General features: G+C 55.5%; 1 protein-coding gene across 1 annotated transcript in view; it reads right to left on the reverse strand.

Annotated features, from left to right (window-relative positions):
- Window positions 1–1,741: 1,741 nt before the first annotated feature.
- Window positions 1,742–22,120, reverse strand: part of ABTB2 (ankyrin repeat and BTB domain containing 2) — a 193,106-nt gene continuing 172,727 nt past the window's right edge. Inside the window, exons 4-17 of the mRNA XM_019639570.1 lie at window positions 20,047–20,199; window positions 18,500–18,665; window positions 15,512–15,601; window positions 14,897–14,998; window positions 12,838–12,934; window positions 12,460–12,595; window positions 10,305–10,534; window positions 8,748–8,926; window positions 8,198–8,303; window positions 7,885–7,987; window positions 7,278–7,368; window positions 4,587–4,655; window positions 3,307–3,420; window positions 1,742–2,058 (exon numbers count right to left, since the gene is read on the reverse strand). Coding sequence (XP_019495115.1) covers window positions 1,861–2,058; window positions 3,307–3,420; window positions 4,587–4,655; window positions 7,278–7,368; window positions 7,885–7,987; window positions 8,198–8,303; window positions 8,748–8,926; window positions 10,305–10,534; window positions 12,460–12,595; window positions 12,838–12,934; window positions 14,897–14,998; window positions 15,512–15,601; window positions 18,500–18,665; window positions 20,047–20,199 — 1,834 coding nt within the window. The 3' untranslated portion in view covers window positions 1,742–1,860. The remainder of the gene's footprint in view (window positions 2,059–3,306; window positions 3,421–4,586; window positions 4,656–7,277; window positions 7,369–7,884; window positions 7,988–8,197; window positions 8,304–8,747; window positions 8,927–10,304; window positions 10,535–12,459; window positions 12,596–12,837; window positions 12,935–14,896; window positions 14,999–15,511; window positions 15,602–18,499; window positions 18,666–20,046; window positions 20,200–22,120) is intronic.

Consider the following 22,120-nt stretch of genomic DNA (forward strand, 5'->3'; position numbering starts at 1 on the left):
GAAAAGCTGCTGACAGCTGTCATTCCTGTCATCACGCTTTGGTCCCTCCACGCAAACACCTTTTCTGTCCAGTTCAATGGTACATGCGTGCTTAACCAATGGGAACTATTTTAGATTATCAGCGACCTCATTTAACTGAAGAGGAGAAGGACTCCCCTTGAAGTACTTGCTCCCTGCCACAGAGTTGGCGGGGCTCAAATCCAGGCTCAGGTCCTAGGCGGAGCGAGTGGGGTATGGCCACAGCACAGCTTTTGAGGGGGTCCTTCCTCTCTGAGACAGGAGCCCCAGGTAACCAGGGAATCAGCTCTGGGTTCTCTTCCTGGTCCTAAACGGGCTTCTCCCACCTCTGAACTCTGAGCAACCCTCTACCAGGAGTGATGAGTCCAAGCTCATTGTTAACGAGTGTTTATTGTTATTAAAACCATAGTACATTTACAATAAGTGACAACATTAATGTATAGTTACAGTATCATACAATATTACAGCAATAAAATAACACCTATTTCTTTGTACATCCAGCTCAAGCAGCCAGTCGAAAATATTTTCCAGGATTGCAAGTCCCCGGGGCCCTTTCAAGGTGACTGAAATGACACCTCCTGAAATGCCCAGGGCTTTGGGTGAATAAATAGTTTCTAAGGTGCGGCCAGACAGCTGAAGAAGGCTACACCCAGAGCAAGCTGTCTAAAATGCTCCCCCAGTGTCTGGTCCATAAATACAACAAATGTCCAGGCCTGACGCTGCGTCGCCACCGCAGGAGAGCCTCCAGGTGTCAGGGCAGGTAGGAGAGGAGGCAGCGGCAGGCCCCTTTCTCCCTGCCCTTCCCTGCCACGAAGACCCTTAGTTCCCAGTGAGAAGTGTGTACCCCGCTCCCCAGTCCAAACCAAAGGACTCTCCCACTTGAGAGATTTGACCAGAGGGAACATTTAGGGCTCTGCTTCCTGACCCTACAGAGGCAGGTTAAATCCAGACCTGGGTTTCAGACTCAACCCTTTTACACTGGCCCCTAAAACCAGCAGCAACAACCAAAGCTGAGGTTACCAGGCTCCTCCATGTACCCCATGTATCTCCTGCCACCTGTGGCTCAGACTGAAAGCTCTGAAGGCATCAGCTGGGGAACTGCCTTCTACCACTAACGGAGCAGGTTAGTGGTCCCCAAAGGATGCCCTCTGTAAGGTCCAGACACCAAAGAAAATGGGACTCAAAGTGATCCTCTGTGCAGGGATCCCCAGGCCCCCTAAAGGCCCACATCAAGCCTTTCAAAGGCACAGCCTTGAGGAATAAGTTTAGGGATTTGGGCGGCCTTCCCAACATGACATCGAGGAAAAATACCAGCTTTTGAATGAAATGGCCATGTGCCCAGACTATACATTCATAAGGCTGTCCCCGCGCCCCAGCTGGGACAGTCTGAGCTTACTGAGGCCGGGGAAGTGGGGTGGTTGGAGCTTGGAGGGCACCGTCAGAAGCTGTTTAGAGCAGAGTTCCGACCTCCGGGAGAGGAGAAGGGGCGAACAGAGGCGAGCACACAGTAGTCCTCAAGGTGTGAGTGGTACCGAGGGAGGGAAGGGCCACCTTTTGGCCACAGCTGCCCTTTGCCCATTGCTGGTTGAGCAGACAGCCCTGGGGCAAAGGGGTGGAGGGGGGCGGGCTGCCCAGTGACGGGCGGTTCGGGTGTGTGTGGTTAGGACACATCTGCCTGCCCAAGGACAGAGCGGCACCAGAGATGTCGGGGAAACTAAGCCCAGCTCCAAAACGGCCTACAACCAGCCCCCGCCCAGCGGAGCCCTGGTGACGCGGCTGGTCCACATGACCCCAGGAACCCTTGCTCCCAGCCTTCCCCACCCCCAGGGCGCCCCACCTGCCTCACACCCGGGAGGTGATGTAGACAGAGTGCACGCGCTCGGCCAGGGTGCTCTGCAGGTCCTGCAGCGGGTCCAGGCCCTGCACCTTGCTGCTGCGGCCATAGATGAGCTGCCGGAAGGAGTCTTGCTCGAGGAGCGCCTTCATGTGCTTAAGGAAGAAGCCCTCGCAGAACAGGGCCAGTTCTGGTGCGTTGTGGATCTGTGGGGGCAGGGAGAAGGGGTGAGACCTGCAGCCTAGCACAGCCCCACCCACCCTCACCCTGGATAGTACCCATGGGACAGGGCCCAGCTTATGCCCCGTCTGCAGCTTGAGGTGACCTACCCCTTATCTGAATCCCTTCCCTAAGCACCTCCTTCAGGTTGGACTGATCTGGGTTCAAATCCCAGCTGTGCCACCAGGAACATCACTGAAGTCTTAATCTCGGCCCCATCGTTTTCTTTGCCTGTGACCCATGGGGATGGCGTGCTGAATGGCAGTTATCCCCACTGGATTAGAAGCTCCCTCAGGCAGGGACAGGGCTGCCACCGCCGGTGTCCAGCGTACAGCGTGGGAGCGTCCACGTGGTAGATGCTCAGTAACTATTTTAACTCAATAGATAAAGAGTGCCCGCACTGGGCCAGGCACCGGGCGCCAGGTTCCAAGGTCAAGGTCTCTGCAGAGCTCTCTTAGAACTAATGCTCCAGTTCAGGGGAGACGGAGAAGCAAGGAAGAAGCCAGGTGACCACACGGTGGGCAGACAGAGACAGGCTGCGTGGCTGGGTGACGAGCGGGGGCATTGGAAGGGGCGGTGTGGGCAGCACCCTAGGGCCTCGTAAAGCACGATAAGCAGCTGGATTTCATTCAGTCTGCGAGCAGTGGAAAACCTTTGGAGGGTGTAAGGAGAGGAGTGACACGGTTTTAACACTTTTCAAAGAGGCTTGCGGACTGTAGGGTGAAAGCCAGGAAGGGGACCCAGGGAGGGAAGGCCAACTCAATAGTCTCACGATGTGACGGTGGCGTGGAACAGTGGAGAGACTGCTGATGTGTTTCGGAGGTACATGGCCTAGATGTGGGAGATTTTTTGTAAAACTCAAGTAGAACTAAGTTTTGAGTCTGAGCAGCTGAGCAGGTGACTGTGCCCTTTACTGAGATGGGGAAGATTAAAGAAGACAGGTTAAGGAGAAAATCAGGAACCTGTGGAGTGGATTTGACTCAGAGGCTCAGCCATTTGCCCGGGTCCCACAGCCTGGTGGCACAGCCGGAATGTGAACTGGGGTCTACCTGGCTGCAAAACTCACCTCCCAAGCTGTGTGCTGCCCTACTGGGCAGCAATGAGCCCAGGCCACAGCAGGAGTAACTAACCTTCCCTCAGCTCCCTACGTTCCCCTTCAAACTGCCCAGCCGTCTCCTGGCCTGGGTGCGGCAGAGTACGTGTTGGGGTGGCTGGCGGGCACCTGGGGTCCTCACCTTGGCATACTTGTAGGTGTTCACGGCACTCTCCACGCTGAGGGTCTGGGAGCACAGGATCTCGCAGTGTCTCTGCAGGGCGTCCAGCTGGAACAGGCTGGCAGCCGACAGCAGCTGTGGGGAGGCAAAGGCGGCCTTGGGTACACAGGGCCAGGCCCGCGGCCCAGGCATCACAGAACAGAAAGCTGCCCCGTGCTGTGTGCCCGGCTTCCTCCCAACCCTCAGGGCCCTGCCCACATCAGCAGGTCGAGTCTGATGGCCTTGATTGATTTCTGCTCTAGGTCAGCTAGGTATTTGCTGGGACATCCAGGAGGCACAGGATGGGTGACAGATGCTAGCTGGGATTTCTGACCTCAGGAGGTCTTCAACTATTGGGTTGTCGGAAAAGTCATGACGTATTTTTTGGTTTTTTTTTTTTTTTTAAAAAGATTGTTTTATTGGGGAATTGGGGGATGGGAACAGCGCTGGGGAATTGGGGGAAGGGGAACAGACAAGTTGCTGTCATTTTGTTCTTCAGTCTAGTTGTGGAGGACGTTGCTTCACTGGCCCAAGTTGGCACCATCATTGCTCTCTTCCCAGGTGAGGCAGATCAGTCGCCGGCTTCTGGACAACCGCTCACGCTGGCTGCTGGCCGCTCACGCTGGCTGCTGGCTACACACGGTAGCCCATGGCAATCCACTGCCACAGGGACTGCAGCCCACGCCGTCGCCAGCGACTCAGGGCAGCCCAGCTCCAGGTTGAGCCGTTGTTCAGCATCTTAGCTGTAGAGGGCAGTGTCACTGGCCCTCATATGTGGGATCCGAACCGGGGCCCTCTGGCGTCCCAAGCCAGTTCTTAACCATCGTGCCACTCGGCCGGCCCTATTTTTTCTGTTTTTTGTTGCAAAAATGTGTGATGACTTTTCCGACAACCCAGTAGAAGCTACAGGCTTCGTCTACACGACCCAGCAAGCGGTTCCGTTTTCTAAGCTGTGAGGAAGTGAGTGGGAGGCCTAGCTGCCTTGATGCTCCTTTACTTACTCTCCCCACTGGGAAGTCCCTTTGTAACCCTTGGGTGTGGCCCAGGTCAGGCTGGGGGGGGGGGCATCCAATTGCTCCGTCTCTCAGAACTGCCCTTCCTGACACACACAAAGGACCAGCAGGGAACCAGGAGGTCCTCGCGGTCCAAATGCTGAGAGGGGGGTTGAGACCTGGCAGATGTCTCAGGCATGGAGTGAATGGGGAGGCGGGACAGGTGGGCACCAGGCCCCCCGAGGCCGAGCAAACCAGCCAGATCCTCACCTCCAGGATGTCGGCGGTAGGGATGTCCATGGATTCCGTCCCTCCGTGGTACAGATACTGCATCATCATCTGCAGTGGGAAGAGGACCCGTGTGATCGCCAAGTGGACCCGCAGTGCCCAAGTCCTCAGCGGCCCCCCGCGTGCCACTCCAGCCGCTCCCCCTAGGGACCCCAGCCACGCCCTCCATCCCTCTGCATGTTGATGTCTGCAGATCCTCCAACTCTCACTCAAGCTGAGACTCAAATGTTTGTGTTTTTCCTGGAATGCAACCTCTAGAAGTCAGCTCCAAGACCTCTCCTGACTTCCTGTGTGTATGACCAGCTTCCGTCCACGGGATGGTTTCTCTTCAGCCCTCATGACGCTGTGAGTCCAGGAGGGCAGAGTCTGTTCACAGCGAGGGAAGCCGAGGCCCACAGGGGCAAGCTGCCGTGGCTCAGGTTTCCTGACTCCCACACCAGAGCCCGTCCGCGCACCAGCACCACACTGCTCACTCCTCCTTTAGGGCGGGAGGTGGGGTTCTGAGGGGATGACAGTCTACCTGGCTCCCCTCACAAGCCAGCCTCAGCTGTCTCCTCCATGCTAGGACTCCACGTGTAGGTGAGAGCCACATCCTGACTCCCTCCTGCATTGTTCCCGTGGAAGGAAAGCACAGAGCTGCCAAGGTCAGGGCCAGAGGTCACGTGGCTGCCTGGCCCAGCCCCACCTGGGGCTGTCAGGATCGGGGGTCCTGGGATACCAAAGGAGGCGGCCCAGGGTTGGGGGTGGGGTGAGGGGAATACATTCAATTCTGCTGAGGTCTAAGTTACAAACTCTGCCATCACATTGTGGAGCCTGGGGAAGTTCCCAGTTGGAAGAAGAAAAATGTCTCTCCCTGGTTGGCTGGAGAAACAGCCCCAGCAAGGAACTGGCAAAGTGTGTAAGTAAACACGGCTCCGGCCGGCACAGTCCGGCTCTGTTAGGATGGGGTCCCCAGGCTGGAGGAGGCACCAGAGAGTCCAGGGGAAGGAGTCCAACCTCTGTGGAGAGGAGCAGGGAGGTGGCCTGGCCAGCCTCACCTCGGCCCCAGGCCAGTTCCGGGAGACATCAGGCCCTCCACACAGAGGAGTAGGCTCCCCTCGGCTTTCTGCAGCCCCTGCGGGAGCGCCTATGGCGATCTTATTATACATGTGTCCCAGGTGGTGGGCCCACGCGTGGGTGCCTCCTGCATCCCCCGCCATGCTGGGCACTGAGTTGGTGCTCAGCATAGCACCAACTGGACAGCCGTGGACTACGAGGGCAAAAGCCCCTGGCCCAGGGTTGGGAATGGAGCAGGTGGGATCTCCCAGGATTCTTTGCTAAGGGATGGCCTCAGGGCAGCCCCTCGGCAAGACTGGAGGCCCTGGGGCGTGGGCTGGGAGACAGGCAGTAGCAGCCTGCAGCTCCCCTTCCTGGTCTGGAAAGCAGCCTCCTGCTGCATTTGGAGAGCTGGTTTTGGCAAGGCCCAGCCATCTGTGGTGCCCTGAGGTCACTTGAATGCATATGAGTTGCTCCCTGGGAGCCTTGCTGAGGGAGCTGGGTGGCTGGCAGGCAGAGGTAGATTAATTTTTCTCCGCCTGGCACTCCCCAGGGAGGACATGGGTTGTCTGCCTCGTGGGGCTGGTGGGGCTGAAAGGCCCCAGGCAGGATCAGCTGCTGCCGCACCACACCTATCACACTATTTCACAACCCTGCTCCTGAAGGGCAGGGTCCCTGTCCTGTTTACCGCTGTCTCCACAGCACCCATAAATGACTAAATGCTAAATAAATGACTAAAGGGAACATGAGACAGGGATTTAGCCATTTTAAGATGGTGTCTTCTTGGGCTTCTGGGAGACTGAAGTCTCTCCCATTAGGTCACAAGCCTGTCCTGTGCAGGGCCAGATCCTGGGCCCACACAACAGTTGCTTCTTGAGCTCAGTCTCACCCCCTAAGGATCATCCCTGCATCCCAGAGCTCCCCACACAGCCTAGAGACCTGTAGTTGCCACTTTCCAGAAAGGAGCTCTCAGCTGGGGCTCGGCTGAGATCCCAGCCTGTCTGCTCCTCCAGACCTCGCCTGCCATGACTGGCCGCCTGTGGTTTCCATTATGCAACCTCTGATGTTCTCCAAAGCTGAGAGATCAAAAGACCTGACCTTGATCTTCCACGGCCAGGATGGGATCATCATGGCTTTTCTGCTTGGCCAGCATGGCTGGGGCCTGATACTTGGGAGGAGCGACGCAGCCAACACCAGTGCTTCTCAGGCCGTGTGTGCACGCCACCCTCCCGGGGTCTTGTTAGAATGTGGGAGGTCTGGGGTAGGGCCTGTGGGGCCTGAGGGTCTGCATGGCCAGCAGGTGCTCAGGCAGTGACTGCTGCTGAGGGTCCTCTGAGGAACGAGAACTCACGCGTATGTGGCGTGTTCCTGTCTAGATCCTTTCACTTTGTCTAGATCCCTCGTCTAGTGGTTAAAGCTCCACACCTGTGAGACAGGCTCTGCAGCTACAACCCCACAACGGAGTGGCTGCTTTTGCCTGGGAAAAACCTGGACGCTCCCACCTGACCACTGATTCAGCAGAACACAGAAGGCATTGTGGATGGAGTGGAAGATAATAACCAACTCACAACTGACGGACAAAGCCAGGGCGGGGCTACTGGGGAAGGAGGCATCCCCCCAAAAGTGAGACCCACACACCTGGAAAATGTGGTACTTCATATCGCTGATCTCAATGGTTTTGCTGTTATCTCCATCTTGTTCTGATTTATTGGTCATCAGCGTCTTGAACCTGGAGCGAGGAGGTGACACAAGGCAGGTCTTATTCCATTGCTGTGTGGCGATGGCACCATCCTTCACTTGACCAGTCACCCGGAGATGGGGCATTTAAAAAATTACTGCCACGCTCCCAAAATAATTCTCAGTGGGTGACATTTTACGTCAACCTTAGGTTGACAGCTGGGCCAGGCCCCGTTCTGTCCCCGCTGCCACCCCCATATGAATGACCATGACACCTGTAGCCAGAAAACTGACTCTTCGTTTCAGAGTATTTATATTTTCTAATAAAGGCAATAACTTGACCAGAAAGAATATAACCTCAGTGCTCTCTTGGAGAACTCTGGGTCCCCTCCCTACTGTCACTGCCTCATGCCCCGTGGTGGGGGAGGTGCGCTCTCTCGCTATGTGATGCACCTCGCGTGGCAGAGGGGGCAGGTGCAGCCCCAGCCCAAGGCTTCTCCAGTGCATCTATCACCTCACATCTGAAAAGAAGCTGCACCTGCCCCCTTTGTTATCCAAGGCTGCCTACCTGTTAGAAGCTGTCACCAGCAGGACTTTATGTGCATAAAACAGCTTTCCTTCCACGAGAAAGGTCACATCCGACATCTCCTTGTTGTTCAGAAAGTGAGGATCTGTGCCAAAAGGGAAGAGAGAAAAGGGACATGATGGAGGAGCTCACCTCGGGGGGAGTGGGGGTGGGGCACAAGGGTGAAGAAGAGAAACAGGCCAGGGCCTTGGCACCTGGAAATGGGAAAGGAGGAAAAGATGAGAGGGAAAAGGGGGAAGAAAGCACGGAGGGAGATCTGGAAAGTCGTGTGGCTGGGAGGGCCACAGGCCTTCACCTAGTCTGGCCGGCAGGGTCTTCCGAATCTCTGGGATGCTGGGGATGGGGCTGCTGCCATAGCAGTGTGTGAAGATGGCAGCCAGCTGCTGGATGACAGAGTCGTTCTGTGGGGGGAGAGGCAGAGAGAGGGCCTGTTATTATAGCTCGCCCGCCCGCTGTGGCCGTCTGTTTACAGCTGAAGATACGTCAGGCTGATTTCAAAAGTCCAGGCCAGGATTCAAGCAGCCGCTGCCTTTTGTTTCTCCTGGCTCTGGCTCAGCGAGAGATGCCTGTTCCCTCATCACTGACTCCCTAAATTGCCTATTGGCCAGGCTCCAGCCCTGACGAATCCACGGCCTCTGCCCTCTGCCGCCAGGCCGTGCACGTCCGGGTGTGGGGTGCACTGAGTGTCCCCCCCCCGTGTGTGGGGGGTGCCTGTGCATCCGTGTGTGTGGTGTTCCCATGTCTGTCTGCCTGTGTGTCAGTCTTCGTCTGTCCTGTGATCTGGGTCAGGGCTCTGGGACACGGGTTCTGGAGCTTGGGGTGGGGACCTGCCTGGAGTCACTCACCTTGCTGGTCTTGAGGATGTCGAACATGAGCTGTAAGCCCTCGGTCACCAGCTCCTCGTTGTACTCCTCTTCCTTGATGGAGCCGAAATCCCGCAGGAGGCTCTGCACCACCGAGTACCGTGACTGGGAGAAGGAGGTCCTCAGGGACTCGATCCAGACGTGCAGCTTCCAGGGGACGCCTGGACCATGCAGGGGACGGGTCAGCAGTCATTCCCCTCGGCAGGGCGCACCCCACACAGACCCCCGAGCCCACCGTATGGCAGACATCCTGGCGGCAGGCTCTCGGGATGGGCCTGACGTCTGCAGAGCACCCCCGCTCTACCCCACACCCGGTTCCCGCACGCTGAACACCCTCGCAGGATAACCACGGAAGGAAAGCGTTCATTTTCCCTGACAGGCCTCCCTGAGGGCTCACAGGGGATGCCAGGTTCTCGTCAGATGAGGTGGAGGAATGGCTGCGGCCCAAGTGCAGGGAGCCCAGCTCTGAAAATCTGCAGCTCAGTCTGGGGCCACACTGGCCCCATTGCTTGTCGGGCCCTGGAATTACTTACTGAGGAAGATTCATTAATTATAAGCGGTGGCCAGGTGGACTCAGATGCCCAGAAAACATGCAGGACACACGGGCCCCACACCTGTCCAGTCACCCAGGGCTTTTACTGGTGCCCAGGTCACTGGTCTGTTAGTGGGACATAATTGCTGTTTACCAGCTTCCTGGAATGTGTCAGTGGGGACACAGGCTAATTTAAAGCAACTTTGTGAAGGTCATGACAAAAACCAGTACGTTCCTGGTAATTAGAGAGATAGTATCATCCCCCCACCCCACGGTGTCCCCTGGGACACAACGTAGGTGGTGTCAGCATTCTTAGTTTGCTGACTGTAGGTGGGAGTGATGTCCTGTTTTACAGTGAAGAACACTGAAGCTGGCTTGCTGAGGGAAGCCCATGTGGACTGCTCTCTTGGCCTAATGCTGGGCATTTGTGTGAGCGTCCCCATGACAGTGACAGTACTGCCATCTTTCACTGAATGCTCTCAGTGGGCCGGCACCAGGTCCTGTGCTTCATGTGATGATATCACATCCTTAGATGAGGATCCAGTGCCAGCGAACGTGGCACAGCTGGAATCTCACCCAGGTCTGTCTGTCTGACCAGCCTTCCTGGAGGAGAGAAGTCTACAGACTTGCAGACCCAGAGTGTGCAAGAGGTTGGCTGAGGGAGAGGCGAGCTATCTGGTTGACCGGAAATGACTTCTAGTGCTAAGGTCTCTCCCAGGAATACTCTTTCCAGGGCAATGACCAGGGCAGGGGCAGCAACACCCCAACCAGAGAGGGTGGCAGGGTCTGAGAACGAGGGCTGGGGTGACAACCTCAAGATGAGTCCCTGCCGAGGGCTGTCGGAGGCTCCGTGCATCTCCTGTCCTGGCCACCTGTCCAGGCCTAGGGAGACCGAGCCCTGCCCTGTGCTCAGCTGCCTTGTGGCCTGTCTGCCCCTGTGGGCCCTGCCCTCCCTGGCTGCTGAACAGCAGAATGCGTGCGTGTACATGCACGCCCCGGGGCCTCACCCAGCGCCCGCAGCTCCATGGTGATGTCCACGTAGCCGTGCTCTGCGCTGTAGTACATGGCCTCCTGCAGGGCCTTGGTGCGGGTCCGGCTCAGCCGCACGGGCCCCTCGCTGCCGCTGCCCTGGCTGGACGCATCGCTTTCCTCCACGCCTTCAGCCAGGATCTCCTCCAGCGATAGCACGTCTGCCTTGGCCTGCTGTGGCTGCGTCAGGAGCTTCCTCAGGACGTTCCTGTGGGCCAAGGGACGCAGGAGGGTGATGCCTGAGATCCACACCATGGACGGTGCCCACCGAGCTGCCTCTCAGCGCCCTGTGGCCCAGATGGCCTACACTGGGACTTCTGCAGCACAAAGGGCTCATGGTCTTCCCCCTCCCAGGCAGCTGGGCCAGGGGTCCCGGCCCCTCCGATCCCCAGACACCTGGGGGAGGCAGGGGAGGGTGCTGGAGACCCCTCCCTCCCTTCTGCCATCTTTGTACTGCCGAGAAGTCACGGGCTCTGGGGCTAAGTAGGCTCTGCTATTCTGGCTGTGTGATCTCACATAGGTGGTTCCACATTTCTGAGCCCTGCCTGCTTGTCCTGGAGAACACGGCAGCAGATCACCCTCTCCTGGGGTTAATGTGGGGCCAGTGTGATGGCATCGAATGCAGAGCCTGACACACAGCAGTCCTCTGAGACAGCAGCCAGCTTTATACATGCACAAGTGTCTGAAACACAGCACATGCTTATACCCACTTCCTTCCATTAATAAGTGATGTGAAGTAAAGACGAATGTTATGTACAATCCATTCATATATACGAATGTGCAGAATTTTGGACCTGACACAGTATGTTCCCATGTACTGTATGTTCCATGCACTTAACTCTGAGATCCCATGAACATCACCAGTTACAGGTGATGGAGACATCTTGCTTAAGCTCACACTTGGCAGAAATGCAGACCCAGGACTTCTGGCTCGAAGCCTTAGGCTCATTCCGTCATGTCCTGTGGCTTGGGACACTAGGATGGTTGCGGCATGGGCAGGTCCACAGGTCGGTCACCTGGGAGCTGAGCCTCCTCCCAGCAGCCCTGCCTGGCCCCTTTCATACGACCCTCCCTACTCCATGATGGAGGCCAGGCTGTGCCAGGCAGCCAAGCTCATGGCCCCGAGACTCCCTGAAGGACCAGGGTCATCCCCAAGGGCTGGGCCAGCTGGAGCTTTGCTAGCTCAGCAAGTTCGCAGGGCACCTAGTTTGTGCTGGGCACTGGTATGTGAAGGTAAGCTAGCCACCGTGCCTGTCCCAGGAATCCCGTGTCACACACAGACAGCGAGGAGCAGGTGAGCAGACAGGCAATTTCCAAGAAGGGCAAGGAAGCTGCAGTGGGGAAAAATACGGGGTGCTGGGCAGTGTAGAAAGGCCATGATGAGCAAGATGGCAGCAGAGGGCGAAGTTGCTTTAGGCGGGTGCGTATGGGGGCCGGGTGGGCAGAAGGTGTAGAAGAAAAGCATTCTGGGGAAGCGAACACAGCAAGGGCCCAGTCTGGCTTTGAGAACAGTGTTCGGAACGAGAAGTAGGCGTCCACCTGCCCGTCTCTGCCTTCTTATAATCTCCTCTCTGTCTCTCTGCTCTCCCAGAGCTGCCTCACAGCTCTGGTCTCGCCGGCTGCTGTCCCGCCATACCCCTGGGCAGGCTTGGCCCCCACAAAGCAAGGCCCACCATCTGCTCCTGGAGGGATGGGATTTCCCGCAGAGCCGCCAGGAGCCTCTTCGTGGCCCAGCCATATGCTGTGTGGAAGGGCCTGGAGCCACTGCCGCACCGGAGAACCACCATCAAGCATGGAATGGATGTGGCCCTGAGGCAGGCCTGGGGCGGTTGCAGGGCAGAGTCTTATGGGAAATGGAGGGCCTGCTCTGGCTCCAGTCCCTGGTGTGCCAGAAATCAGCGGTGGGGCCTCTCTAAGTGACCCAGTGTCTTTGGGCCCTCCAACTTCGGGGACCCCCATGCGGTTGAGGACCTGGGTCTCCTTTCTGGCTGGCTCACACATAGCCGCCGCCCACCTCCCCCAGGTCTGGACAGGTCTCCAGGTCAAGCTCTTTTGCTCCCCGTTTGGGGATCCAGGCTCCTGAGACCTGTTTTGTGCCCCACATCACAGAGGGCAGAAACCCCATCTGGGTACCTGTGGCCATGGGCGGCCGAGTGGCTGAAGCAGTTCATATCCTCATGGAGGGAGGACGCCATGCCGTTGGCTTCGAGCATGCTGAGGAGGGGGTCAGCGCCTCGGCTCAGCAGCAAGCTGACCAGCTCGTAGTTGCCTAAAAGACAAGGCGGATTGAGGATGCGCCCGCCATCCACGGCACGGTGCCGCTCGGCTGGGACCGGCCTGGGTGTTGCGCACAGCGGAAACACTGATGGATAGGGTGAGGGGGGCCCCCCGGGGCCCAGAAGGAGGGGTTTCAAGGCCAAATGTCTAGCCTCTGGCCCAGCCAGGGTGGGGGATGAGTGGGGAGGCGCAGGTAGAGCCTTAGGGCAGCCGGGGAGGGCAGCCGGTACCTACCAGCCGCAGAGGCAAGCTGCAGGGGTGTCTCTGCATAGCTGTCGTCACCACCATTCACTGCTGAGCCCTCCACGTGGGCGCCAGCGTCCAGCAGCAACTGTCAGGGCACAGAGGAAGACACTTAAGAATGACGGCAGAAGTGTCTGGGGCATGTGTATCGGGAGGCTTTGGGGGACGGACCTTGCATTCCCTCCAGACATGTGGCCAAGACCCGTCACATCCAGGCAGCCAAAGAACCAGAACTTTAGAAATCCAGGTTACCCTCACAGCTCCAAGTTTCTAGAACCTTCACTTCCACTCTTGTTGCCTTGGACCAAGCCCCTAAGCTGTGGGGACCTCTGAGCTGTTTCTGCCATAACCTTCCTAGGCACTCATGCAGATGAGCAGAATACAAAGCATCACCCCTCCAATCTATTGGGGGAAACTGAGGCTCTGGGGGACAGCAGAGGTGGTGGGGAAGGCACCTCAACTCTCCAAGTCTCTGTCTTCCTCCTCTGGAAAACAGGGAGAGCATTTGCAGCATTGTTGGGGATTAAGTGAAATGGTGCTCAACTCCCCAGGGGGGCTCAATAACAATTACAGTGGCTTTAGGGTTCCCTCAGAGGTTCCATGAGGTACCCAAGTCTGGGGGGGCGCTGCAGCACAGCTTTGCTGTATAGGACACCAGGTGCCCTCTCCCCATTCTGGCAGGGGCAGGCCTGTCTGGGGACACAGGGGGCAGGGTTAACAGATACCAAGCAGTTCTAGCTGAGACAGGCTGGCTCTGCCTTGGGGCAGGGGTGGTGTCTGCACCACTCGGCCAGGTGACTTTCAGCTCCGTCTCACCTTTCCTGACCGGCTGCTCTGGAAGGAACCACCTTCCATCGTTCCCAGGTTTCTGGAGACCAAACAAACCCTCCTCCGAGGCTGTGCTTGGCAGTCTGGGGGCGGGGGGACCCTGCCTGCCTCTCACCTGGAGACCAGGTGTGGGGGGTCCGGCTGAGCTCTCAGCCTCCATTCCAGTGTGTGGACAGCAGGGGATGCTGTCAGCTGGAGACCATTGTCAGTCAGAAACCAGTCATGGCACCACCCCCTGAGCCCATGCGCCAAGGTAGTGGAGGTGGAAGACTGCCCATTGGGACGAAACTGGGCACCAGTCCAGGCAAATCCAGGGCACAGCCCTGTAGACCAGTCTGGGCTAGGCTGGAACTTTGCTCAGGTCTTTAGGAGGGCAGTAACCAAACAGCAGGCAGGATGTGGCAGCTAGGCTCGTAACCACCATTTACTGAGTCCCTACTACAGGCCAGAGCTGTGATGGCAAACACGAATAAGCCGGATATGACCTGTGCCCTCAAGGACTCACAATCTAGCAGACAGAGAGGGTAATCATAGGAACTCCTGGGGAGGGGTGCCACATCCTGTAAACCCCGGTGGCCCGAGGAGCAAAGGAGTCTGGGAGTCGGGTGGCAGTGTGGCCGGTGCCCCGGCTGGGGCTGAATGCTGCTCTGCTCACAGCTTCCACTTCTAGGCCTGAACCCCATCCTCACACCAGTCGCAGCTACAAGGTGAGCAACAATGTGGCTTGGCTCAACAGGTGAGCTGTGCCAATCTGAGTCCTCCCTCAGGAACTGGGAAAGTGGTACGCTGAGCCTGTTCATGGGGAGAGGCAGAACAGGAAGGACACCATGATACAGGGCCAGCTCTGTGGGAGTTCGTGAAGGAGCAGAAAAAGCTAAGGGTTGGAAAGATGGAGGGAAGAGAGAAAATTGAGCAGACACGCAGATTCCAGCATGCCCTGAGACTCACCGAGAGAGACAAAGATGACGGGCAGGCCTGGGACTGCTTGAACCTAGGTCTTGGTCCCTAAAATCCCACATACATCCTCACACTAAAGCCCTCAGCCCTCTTCCTTGAGACAAACCACGTGGGTCTCTGCTCTGCTGACCAGGGGAGCACTTAAACAGTGCCTCTGGTAGCTCAGATTCCAGGCAGCTGCTCATTCAGGCGAGGCTGGGGCTATGCTTGAGGCCCAGCCTACCTGGCAAGCTGGAGGCACACTGCATACCTGGCAAGAGCTCACCTGGACCACAGAGATGTGTCCGTGCAGCACAGCAAATGTCAGCGAAGTCCAATGCCGGCTGTCGGGGTGAATGGAGGGGTGCCTGGGATTGTTGCTTGGAACCTGGAACAATACCACAACTGATCAGGGTTTCTTGGGTGAGTGACATTCCTGGGCAGGTGACACAGGCATCTGAGCTAAGGGGGTACCCTACAGGAATGGTGGCTAGGAATCAACTCAGGTGCTTTCCACATTTGATTGATAATGCCTGCCTGGAGCACCATGTGGACAAGGCTCAATTAGTGATGCCTGCCCTCGGCAGAATGGCAGTGAGGGAGCACTTTAGGCCTCTGAGGGAGGCAGAGCTAGAAGCATTTGGAGACGGGAGGGAAGGCTAGGGATTAGGTTGGTAAATGGGAAGAGGTGCTGCAGTAACAGAATCATGGCCACTCAACTGCCCCCTCAGCTTACCCCTCTCAGAAAGCCCAAATCTTGGCTAATTGGGATCTCCATGCATCTTGTATTTCCAGTCCTCTGAGACACATCTACCCAGTTGTTCAAAACACTGCACCCAGTGCAACTGATAGAGACCTTGGGTCTTGTCTTGCTTGGTTAGAGGCCTGGGTGCTTACACACCTGGATGTCCAAGTTTGCTCCTGCATCAATCAACATCTGAACCATCGCTTCGTCCCCTGCAGCACAGGCGTACATCAGCGGGGTCATACCCTACAGGAATCAAAGGCAGATGCTGAACTGTCTGGAAACAGAACACAACATATTCCACAGGCCTCGGCCCCAGAAACCATAGAGCCAGGCCTCCTGCTGGACCTGCTGTTCACCCTGAGCATCCTGTGCCTGGTGCTGGAACGCCTGCCTCTCTCAGGCCCAATGGATATAGGACCCCTGAAGGGTGAGTAGGGGACATTTCCATGAGCACTGCAGGACACCAGAGGGGTGAAGAGCACAGGCTCTGCAGCCAGACTCAGGTGCAAAGCCACCTGTGCCGCGGAGAGCTGTAAACTTTGTACTAGTTACTTGTACCTCTCTGTGCCTCAGTTATCTCACCTTCAGAATGGGAATAACATCAGTATCTATCTTACAGGGCTGTTGTAAAGAGTATATGTTATATATATAAAGTGCTTAGTACAGAGTAAGCTTATCTTGATTAAGCTAACTAATTAAAATAACACAACAGCACTATCACAGCTGCTATATTAAACTGCCATATCCTAACGTACCTCAGGCCCTGTGTCATAGTAAATCACTGTGTGAAGTGATTTATATGCATTATTGCATTTAATCACCATTAATATCCCTAAGGAGGTTCTATTATTATCCATTTTACAGATGAGGAGCAGACTGAAGGATAACTTGCCCAAAGCCTCGTAAACATCGAGAACAAGAACCCAGACCAGAACCCGGGCCCACCTGAGCTGTGAAGGTCGCCCTTTGAGGAGCGTCTCACGGAAGGGGGAGAGGTGTTTGAGTGTACCATCTCGTGCTACTGGGCAGTTCAGAGCTTTTCCGAAAGCTGAGGGCCCTCCCTCCCTGAGTTTAGGTGCATGGTTCACGGGGCTGCCTCCTGGCCGGGAACCTTTCTCTGGGGCCAGTAATAGCAAAAGCAGCAGTGGAAAGTGTTATTCCACAGCTGGATCCTGGCAAGCGTTTGTCTGCAGCCCGTGATGTTATTTATTAGGTTATTTGTGTGTAGACAAGATCTCCTTACCTCATAAATCCTTGCCTCATGCCCAGAGATAAAGAAATGGCCTGAGATTAATCATGGGTGAGAGCACTGTTTACCCACAGATCATTCTATAAATACCAAGGCTGAGGGAGCAAACAGGATCCAGCATTTAGAGAAAAGCCAACTGCCACAGAGGGAAAATTCGGCTTTGTTTTATCAAACCCTCTTGCACATGCCTGGCTTTTTTCCCCTCCATACATCTGTACATGATTTGGAGTTGAAACCAGGCTAGGAGGCTTGTGAAGAGAAACTACTTTTTTGTGTCGGCCTCATCCCTACTCCAGACACATAAAGAGGCTAAATCAAAAGCGGCTGATTAACAGATTTCAGGGATAACCATCGTCATCATCGTATGAACAACAAAACCAGAATGAATGTTTATCGAGCATTTATTACGTACCAGAGGCAAAGTCTCACAATAAGCCTATGGGGCAGGTGCTATTATCCTCCATGTCGGAGGCGAGGAAACTGAGGCTCAGAGAGGTAGGCTACTTGTCCAAGATATCACTGCTACGATGTGGCAGCTAAAACCCATGCTGTGTCTGAAGCTACAGGCCATGGAGCTTACGAGGAAGATGACTCCCCCAGGACAAAAGCTCCCACGAAAGCCCGGAATCTGCATTCACAGAGGGGCCTCTGGGAGAGCTGACACCCAGCCTGTCACGTCCCCACTGTCCACCGCAGCACCCCCAGCCTTGTGGTCTCCCCTGTCCCAGCATGAGCTCTAATAGTCCCACCTGCATGCTCTTGCTCTAATCATCTCCCTTCTCTGGAATGCCTGCCCCACTCCTCTCTGCTTCACCCCAGCCCCCCTCCCTCAGGCCTGGGTCAGATCCCCCAGGAGGAAGCCTTCCTTGGTCTCCCCTGCCCCACCTGACAAAATCCACTCAGCCTCACGGTTCACCTGGCGCTTCCTCACGCCCTATATCATGCTGTCACCTCATCTGAGAGTGTTCCCTAACCCTCAGTTTGCCATTTAACTTTTCCCATGCCTCTGTGTGGTCTTCCAAACCACAGTGACAATGCCCACACTGCAAGTGCTCACAAAATTGCATCATATAAACAAGGTGGATATTCCTAGTGGATAAGAGCATGGAGTCGGATTACATGGGTTTTTCTAATCCCAGCTTTGCTCCTTCGTAGTTGTGTGACCTCAGGTAAGTCAACTTCTCTGTACCTCAGTTTCTTCATCAATAAAATGGGGATAATAATAGTACCTACATGGTAGGGCTGTTATAAAGATTAAAGGAGTTAATCTGTGCCAAGCGCTTAGAACAATGCCTGGAACATAGTTAAGTGCTACATAAATGTTAGCTATGCATGGCAAAAAAACACAGAACACACTAAAAACTCAAGTTAAATTCTATCTAAAATCGTAAACACTTCCAACACTTTTTTGGGGGGCTTCATTTTACTCCTTAGCACTTCCCACTAACATGCTCTGTATTTTACATGTTTATGTTTCTTATGATCAGTCTCCCCCACGAGAATGTTAACTCCGTGAAGGCCAGGATGTCTAGGTGCCCGGCGTATAGTAGGCACACAAGATGCTCTAATACAAAGTGCTGGTGATTATTATCCAGAGCTTGTCATCAGGCTTTGCCCAGCCCTGTGCCATCTGGGACCGTCTCCAGCCTTCCAGTGAGAGGAAGCAGAATCCCCATTACAAACGTTTTCCAAAGGATGCTACAGAGGTCTCCAAGCTGACGCCCACCTGAAACAGACAGGGCACGGTTCCGGAGCCCGCCCACCTCTTAGAGCACAGAGCTGAGCAGCTCTCAGGTTTGGGACAGAAAGGACTGTTATCACCAACTCTGGCAATCACGAATGCTGACGAACTCTGGTCCTTACACCTGGCTAGCGGAGCTCTCAGAACGCACCTGGTCATCCATGGTATTCACCCCGTCTGGGCCCAGGGCCTCGATGGCCTGGTTGATGAGGTCCGTCCTCCCACAGTTGAGCATGCGGAAACCCAGGTCCTGGTTGAATCTTTCAGTAGCTGCTCGGGCATCCAGCCTCCGGAAGGAACTGAAGCAGCATTCAGGTCTGCACAGAAGAGACCCGGATGTGTGTGAGCATGACCGTGTGGGTTCTTTCTGCTAGGACACCACCTCTCGTGACAGTTGTGACAGTTGTGCTAGGCTGACATGCGGCGTGCAGACAAGGTGGGTGGGAAGGACTGGGAATTACTATCTGATCAGCAGTGACTGGCCTTGCTGCCCTCAGTGACATGAAGAACACATACTTTTGTTGTTCTATAAACATATTAAAGAAGTGTTCTGAGCTCTCGGGAGCTGTCAGTTGCCAGGAGACAAAGTCCCCTCTAAAATGATCTATCAGGGGCCTTCCTGGTCTGGGCTTGGGCCACAGACCTTGGCTGGATAGTTTTTGCATGGAGAAGGCTGCACTTGGCCTATAGAACGATCGTTGTGACCAAGTTCCAGTTCTTGGCTCTACAATCTCTCCTCTCAAGGCTTCCTGGTGAGGCCCTAAAGCACTGAGGAGATGGCAGAGAGCGGCCCAGAATCCCACTGCCATCAAGCTGTGCTACCAAAGGAGGGTCACAGATAAAACCTGCATCTACCAAGGATACACCATGGGCTCCCAATAGGCCGCTTCAGCCTGGAGCCCAGGTTGGGCCAAGAATAGAAAGTTTATGTCCCAGAATGAGGTTCGGGCATTTTCCATGAAAACAGAGGGCATACATAACTGGAGTCCGGGCACGTCAAAAAAATAAAAAAGATGTAAGGCCAACACAGGCCAAGGATAGCCAGGAGGAGCCTTCTCTGAAACTCCTTCAGGAGACCAATCCAATCCAAGAGAGGCACACCGGGAAGGAAGTTAGGAGCCAAGCCTTGGGGCCATATGGACCTGAGTTTAAATTCGGGCACGGCCACTCTGTTAACTATGTATCTGTGGGCAAATTACTGTTCCTCCCAGGTCCTTAGTTTTTTCCATCTGTAATAGGGACATTATAGCCCTTTCTTCTCTAAAGTTGTCACGAGGACCAAGATAGTGCATGTTAAAAGGAAGGGCTCAGCACAATGTCTGCACTTAGGCTCAAGAAAATGGCCGCAATTATAGGAAGAGAGGAAAGAGAGGACCCACTTCTGCTGCTTTCCCCCCGAATATCCCAGAGAGTCAGACTGGGGGAGCTCTCCTGCCCAAATCCACATGTGTGTCTGTCTGCTCTGTGCACCAGACCAATGGTTGCAGGAGACGCATCCAGAAAGCAGCCAAGGCCCAGGATGATGAGCTCTAACAGGCTCAGCATGCACACAGAACACCCTAAGAGCAGCTTGAACGCACGGCAGTCCTTGCTTGCTACCCCTCGCGACCTCCAGGGGAAGGAGGGAACAGGGGGGATGGCCAGGGGCTGGGCATAGAAGCCGGGGCCCTCCCGCCTCGCTCTTTCCTGGTTCCGTACTTGAGTTGCCGGGGCTCGCAGTCTAGGCCGGGCAGCAGCAGCCGGGCCGCCTGCCGGATGTCGCCACTGTCCACGGTGAGGCTGCGGCGGTGCTCTGCGTAGGTGATGGCCACGCGCATCCACTCCATCAGTGGTGGCAGCAGCATGAAGGGCCTGTGAGGCAGCAGAGAGAGGGGGTGAGGCCCAGCTGGGGTGTCCCTGGAAGGGCAGAAGGGGACCCCCTCAGCACACACTCTCAGAGAACGGCCACAGAGACTGGTCACCTGAGGCTGTGAGGTGTGGATAGGACCTGATCATTCTTCTCACAGAAACCCCAGTTTGTCCCATTCCACAGACACTGTCGTGGGTCAGGAGAAATTCCTGCCATGGGCCAGTGAAAGACGGGGTTTGCCACCAGGTGGAGTAAGAGACTCCTGCCCCCTCCAGAGAATTCAGATGGAGTTGGCCTCTCTGCAGAGGGGAGAGACTGCCTCCTGGGTAATGGGGTGCAAAGGAGAATGGAACGGACCCAGGTTCCAAACCCAGCTTCGCATTAGCAGCTGGTCTCCTTCATCACCACAAACACCCCACGCCTGTTTCCTTCATCTGTGAGACAGAATAATACCCACTTCTCGGGGTTGCCATGAGGCTAAATAAGGCAACACATATCCCGCCATATGTGTGTAGTAGCCATTCCTTCTTCAACGGGCCCCTGAGCTGAGGCGGACCCTACATTACTTCCTGTGGCAAGCCAGGGTTGCCCCAGCTTGGTGCTCCAAGTCCTATAGGAAACAAGGTCAAGGGGGCCCATGTAACACTGGAAACCACTACCCCAGTGTGTGGCACTAGAAGGAAGCCGAGAGAGACCTTTCAGCATGGCTTCAGAATTGCAAACTCCAGGGGCCCCTTACACAAGGTATTCTATTATATCACCAGAGGGCGCCATTCGCACGGAATGTGACTACTGCCCCCTGGGGTTGAGCAATACATGGACTTGCCACTCAGGGCCCTGCCTTCTCCCTTCCCCAGGCCCTTCCACCCTATGCCACTTAATCTTTGTTTCAGCACGAGAGGTGGGGTCTGCCTACTATTGAGGGGAGGTTTCCTCTGGTTTTCTACCAGTTCTGGCAATCTCTTACGGTGAAGGCCTCCTGGAAAGACCACCGTCCAACAGATCTTACTGCTGCACAGGGGCCCCAATGGCCAGACTTTGGCTTTATGACTTGATGGACACCCGGCCTGCTCGGCCCAGGATGAGTGAAGCGCTTCCCTGCCTGCAATGAAGAGGCCCTGGGTCCGTGCCCCTTGTGGCTGGTCTCTCCAATGACAGCCCAAGAGTCGGCCCCAGCTCCTGCATATGCGCCCCGCTCTCCTAATGCCTGCCACCCCTCCATCCTTCCTTTTAAACTAGGCCAAGGCCCGGCAGCCAGGCCCCCTACACACCCCACTCCCTCTGATACACTGGGCTCCTTGAGCCTTAGGCCCCTGCTGTCACTGCCTTCTTTCCCCTGGACATGCAGAGAGGTTCTGTGACCAGGAAAAAGACCTCCATCCTGGCTCCTCAGCTACTACTAATACCAAGCACATCAGCTGCAGGGAATCACTAGAGCCTGCCCTCAGATCACACATCTCAAGTCTCCAAAAGCTTAGGTCATCTTCCAAGTGTTAAAAGCTTCTCTCCTTGAGGGCAGAGGACACTTTTATTTTTTAAACAAAACAATCAGATGGGCTCTTGAAGGTGGCTCATTTGGAAGTTATTTTGATGTTCTGATTCTGTCATTTCAGAAACTATATCTGGGTCTGAGTCACTTAACTGGTGCACTGAGTGTACCAATCGGTGCGGTGAGCAACAGCCTGGCCAGTTTTGGCCCCAAAGATGCCCAGAGCCTCACCCTGACCTACTTCCCAGCCCTGGCTCGTACCTTTCACCAGGACACGCCAGACCACCAGGCACTAATGGTTCTCAAGCCCACCCTCGCCATTCCCACCTCGTCATGAGAATGAACCAGCTTCTACTTCTGCCCGTTTAGATCCCATTATACCCCTCAAAGCTCAGTTCTAATGCCACCTCTTTCCAGAAACCTCCCGAGGTCCC

The sequence above is a fragment of the Hipposideros armiger genome, unplaced genomic scaffold (assembly GCF_001890085.2).
Source record: "Hipposideros armiger isolate ML-2016 unplaced genomic scaffold, ASM189008v1 scaffold_44, whole genome shotgun sequence".
Lineage (NCBI taxonomy): Eukaryota > Metazoa > Chordata > Mammalia > Chiroptera > Hipposideridae > Hipposideros > Hipposideros armiger.